Here is a 5000-nt window from a genome sequence, read left to right as displayed (position 1 = left end):
TTTGCCTCAGCTCATCTGCTCCTCCTCCTCCTCCTCCTCCTCCTCTTCCTCTTTTTACCCCCTCTTCCACCTCCTCGTCCTCGTCCGCCTACTCATCTTCTTCCTTCTCATCTTCTCCTTCTATACCTCCTTGTTTCATTTCTTCACCTCCTCTGTCCCTCCTCCTCCTCCTCCTCCTCCTCCTCCTCCTCCTCCTAAAGTCATTCGCAAATCCTCTGTTCTTCGTTGCATTTCTGGAGTGACTGACGAGACTCGTTTATTTTCTGCGAGGGTTTTCTGAGGCGCTCCTGTGATTATCCCGAGAGGTGGCGGCGGCGGCGAAGGTCGTGGTGGTGCTGTGATGTGGTGTTGTGGTGGGGAGTGTCGGGGAGGGTTGTGTTAGGGTGGTGGTGGTGGTAGTGGTGGTGATGGTGGCTCATGTGTCAAAGGTGAAAGTAGGCCTTGTTGTTATTATTATTGTTGTTGTTGTTGTTGTTGTTGTTGTTGTTGTTCTATGGTGATGGTAATTGCTTTGTTGCGGTATTGCTTGTGTTTTTTTAGGATTACGGCAGTGGATTGCGTTTTTATTTTCTTTTTATTTTAATGGTGGTGGTGGTGGTGGTAGTGGTGGTTATAGTAGTGGTGAGTGGTAGAGAGGTCGGTGTCACGGTGGTGGTGGTGGTGGTGGTGGTGGTGGTGATGTCATGGTGTTGCGGAGTTGAGTCCCAGCATTGGCATCACTGTTCACATCCCTCCACTTTGGCAACACTGGCACTTGGGTCTTTGGTCTGAGCCTCGAATCCGGTAACCTTACGAACTCCGGCACTTGTAACACTGTTTTGAAGCCTTATCTAAGAGTAACACTGATATGTGGTGCGTTACAGGTCCTCGTAACACTGAGAAGGGCCAGACGGAGACGACCCTGGTCCTGGCAACACTGAGTAAAGTATATATGCGTGGTTCTGGTAACACTGAGGACAAGGGCGTTGCGTTCTGGTGCTGCTAAGAGAAGCGCTTTATGGGAGTCCCTGGTTCTGGCTACACTGGGGTCGCGATGTCCTCCAAATCGTCAGATGAGTGCACTATCTCACACTATAAGTAGACGTCCCTCACTCACTCACTGACGTCACTGCGTATTCGTCACTTCGGAGCGTCACTTGAAACGTCACTCATTATCACTTTAGCTCAGTTTCACCTTTTTCTCCCCCTTTGTCTTATCTAGGAAATTGGTTTTCTGCATTCGTTTCCTCAGACTATTAATTCGTTTTCATAGTTTTTTTTCACTCCAAACCTAATACCGTCCCATCAGTTTTTAGCCACACATTAAAAAAGCGGATCTCTGCGTTCTTTTCCTCGGACTATTGATTCGTTTTCGTAATTGTTTTTCACTCCAAAGCCAATTCCATCACAACAGTTTTTACTCACACATTTTCTTTCAGCACAAAACTATAATTTCCTTTCACAGTTCCACTTTGTCTCTCTTTCTCTCTCTTAAAAGTTAATTCTTACGTGGTAATGAGCATGAGACTCCACACCTTCGTCTTCTTCTTCGTCTTCGTCTTTCCATGTCCTTCCAGCCGCTTAAAGACGCGCTTCCCCTGCCATGCTCCAGTGTCATTATCGCCTAAGGGAGTGACTAAGGGGGTAGTTGGTTGTAGTTTCGAGAGCATCACGTGTTTCGGCCACCCCCACCCTCACCCCAACCCCCTTAGTACCAGCGTTTTGGGGGGCGACGGGGGTGGGTGTGTTGGGGGCGGGGGGAGCAGCAGGGGAGAAGAGGGAGGGTAGGAGAGGGACGGTTTCTCCATTACCTCCACTTGTTGGCTGCGAGGGAGAGAAAAATAAACAATCAGGACATAATATTCGGCGTGAAATGAAGAAAGGCGGAGCGACGAGAATGCGGGAGTGCCTGAAATCATTGTGTGGGAAACGTTATTGATGAGGTGAATGATATTGCCAATCACAGGTGAATAGGAGGAAAGGGAAAAGATGGATGAATGGGTAAGAGAGGGTGTGGGGGGAAGGGGATCGGGGGCAAGGGGGAGGGGAGTTGTATTTGTTAGTTTATTTGTGTGTGTGTGTCTGTGTGTGTGTGTGTGTGTGTGTGTGTGTGTGTGTGTGTGTGTGTGTGTGTGTGTGTGTGTGTGTGTGTGTGTGTGTGTGTGTGTGTGTCCTTTTGTCTTCACGGGAAATTATATGTATTGTATGTTGTAATGAATGTTGACAGCAATTGATTTTGAAATACTAGGAAGGCGTAATGAGAGAGAGAGAGAGAGAGAGAGAGAGAGAGAGAGAGAGAGAGAGAGAGAGAGAGAGAGAGAGAGAGAGAGAGAGAGTATACACAGACAGATAAATATATAAAAAAAACAGACAGACAGACACAAACAGATCCCCCCTCCCAATCCGCACTCCCACCCAGACAGACAAACAGACACACCTACAGACATACAGACGGAACAAGACGACACACCTGACTCACCTGTGTAGTACATCTGGGGCGCCATGGAGGGACAGTGGAGCTGGCGGCTGTTGGTGAAGTCAATGTTGGTCCGCAGCGGCCGGTGGTACATCTCCTGGGCGGGCCGGTAATTGTTAACCATGCGGCCCTTCGGCACCTCCTTGCTCCCCTGCTGCACCTGCCTCAGACCGTGAAGCTGTGGGGAGGGAGAAGGAGAGAGGATGGAGGTGAGAAGAGCGGGCTGGAGGGTGTTGTGTTAGCTGGCACCTCGCATACACGCAAATTATATATAGTGGCGGCTACTTGAACTGTTTCCTTTGCTGTAAAAAAAAAAAAAATAGGCTCATAATCTCACACGTTTCAGGACCTACATACTCACATACGATACAGGCTGTAGGAGTTGTGAGTATATCCATGGGTAGTTTGATGAGCCTAGTGGTAGTGTGACATTCATGAGATATGGACTAATCTCCTTTGTGGCTTTTGGAATTATTTGTTGAGAGAGCCGAAAGCGTCTGAGAATAGGGCCTTTAGACACTACGGTATGTTTAGGCGTGAGCAACAATCTACACTACCTACACAACAAGCAGCGCGGCCCCGACACACGAGAGTAAATGTTAATCAGTATGTGCTCTCCGCAAAAAAGTATATGCCACCCTGTAGGCCACATCACGTTGACAGGAAAGGGAAGTGACGTACGTGTGTGTGTGTGTGTGTGTGTGTGTGTGTGTGTGTGTGTGTGTGTGTGTGTGTGTGTGTGTGTGTGTGTGTGTGTGTGTGTGTGTGTGTGTGTGTGTGTGTGTGTGTGTGTGTGTGTGTGTGTGTGTGTGTGTGTTTGTGTGTTTACTTGCGTCAGTCCCTTCGAGTATCGAGTTATTTGTTTTAAATATATATTTTTCGACAGGGGTTTAGTCAAAGGATTAAATAAACAAATATCTAGTTTGTTGTTTCCAATACGAGGGTAAAAGGTTTTGGAATAAGTTTCGAAAACTGGTGTCGTGATAACTTGCTTTTCAAAGAGTTTTAAGTCGAGGGATGGAAAGTGCAAGAAGGAGAGTCAGTAAAGGATGTTTTCCTTTTTTCTATTTTAATCGTGTTAATAAATGAATGTGGGTGCGGTTAATTAGTGCAGGAATACACACTTTGAAAATAAGATATGATTAAAGTTAAAATAATATGCGTTAAATTATCTTCATTTTTTCTTCTTTTGCTAATTGAAGTTCTTACCACGTCAAGGGTAGCGTGGAATCAGTCCTTGTCAGCATAATGCAAAGTGCAATGCCGGGAATGTTTTTTTTTCTTTTTCGGGTTATGTAGCGGATAATTTACAAAAGTCTATACAGTGAGGGAAAAGACATAAAAAACGGTGCCGAACAGGTGTGAAAATGTGTGTGTGTGTGTGTGTGTGTGTGTGTGTGTGTGTGTGTGTGTGTGTGAGCAAGCGCATGCGCACACACACGGCTTAATTCTTTATGATACCCTCTCGTCTCCTCCACCTGCGTCTCATCTTTCATTTCCGTCTTTTCTTTTTTCATTCCTCATCTCTAATTTACGTCTTTTCCTCTCCTCATACCTCATTACATTCCTGTCGTCCTCCCTCATTGCTGGCTCTTCCCCTCTCCCTCGCTCTCTCTTTCGTTCTCTCTACTTTTTCTTCGTCTCACATTTTATACTTCTCTTTTCCCCTCATTACCTTCACATCCTCTCACTTCCACCGCCCCTCCTCCGTCCTGGCCTCTTATGATTACACGGAGAGAGAGAGAGAGAGAGAGAGAGAGAGAGAGAGAGAGAGAGAGAGAGCAGAGAGCAGAGAGAGACACAGACAGACAGACAGACAGGCACAGAGAAAGAAACAGACAGTGACAGGGACGAAGATAGATAGATTGACCGACTAACCACACATAACAAAACAAACATACTGGTTACACAATAAGAATAATTAAAAGTTTAACCTCACTTTCCGGCAAAAAAAGTTTTAAAAAATCGTTATGAAACAGATGCGTAAAAAGAATGAATGAGACCTTAAAAGAAAAAAATTCACAAGTGAGGAAAAACAGGCCTCCAAATCTTAAAAAAAAAAAAAGCATAACCACACCTTGTCACACCGTCTCACCTGCTGCTTAGTGATGTAGACCGGCTTGTTCACGAGGATCCAGGTGACCGTCTCGTGGCATGGCGGCTGCGTGAGGGACCCGTCGTAGGTGATGTAGTGGTGGGAGTCAGGCAGCAGCGCCCGCACGCCCACATGGTTCACCTCAGACGATGTCCCCGCCCACTGCACCCTCTGAACGGCGTCTGTCAGCGGCCTTAACCCCGGGTGGCCCTGGAGACCGACCTAAGGGGAGGGAGGGAAGGAAGGGGACCTGTTAAGTGTGTCTGGAGGGTAAATGGAAGAGAAGAACCGTACAATGTGAAGCATCTGCTGAGGAAGGGACTTTGCTGACGAAGGAAGGGACGAAGAGGAAGGGAAGGAAGGGAGAGATGTAAAAAAAGGAATCGTGAGAGTTTAGAGAATATAAGGAAAGGAAACTGGAGACGGAGAGAGAGCGCTCGGGAGGATTAA

General features: G+C 46.8%; 1 protein-coding gene across 2 annotated transcripts in view; it reads right to left on the bottom strand.

The window, feature by feature from the left end:
* The window catches only part of LOC127001624 (carbonic anhydrase-related protein 10-like), a 108390-nt gene that overhangs the window by 1308 nt on the left and 102082 nt on the right, over positions 1–5000 (bottom strand). The window contains exons 7-9 of one of the 2 annotated variants that reach the window (XM_050866475.1): positions 4551–4772; positions 2450–2633; positions 1–1803 (exon numbers count right to left, since the gene is read on the bottom strand). The exon at positions 1–1803 is cut by the window's left edge and continues 1308 nt beyond it. In XM_050866475.1, the coding sequence (XP_050722432.1) occupies positions 1787–1803; positions 2450–2633; positions 4551–4772 (423 nt within the window). In that variant the 3' untranslated portion in view covers positions 1–1786. The remainder of the gene's footprint in view (positions 1804–2449; positions 2634–4550; positions 4773–5000) is intronic. The other variant, XM_050866486.1, reaches the window with a different exon arrangement.

The sequence above is a fragment of the Eriocheir sinensis genome, chromosome 2 (assembly GCF_024679095.1).
Source record: "Eriocheir sinensis breed Jianghai 21 chromosome 2, ASM2467909v1, whole genome shotgun sequence".
NCBI lineage: Eukaryota > Metazoa > Arthropoda > Malacostraca > Decapoda > Varunidae > Eriocheir > Eriocheir sinensis.
The sequence above is the reverse complement of the archived record's forward strand: the minus strand, read 5'-3'. Positions and strand labels throughout refer to the sequence as shown.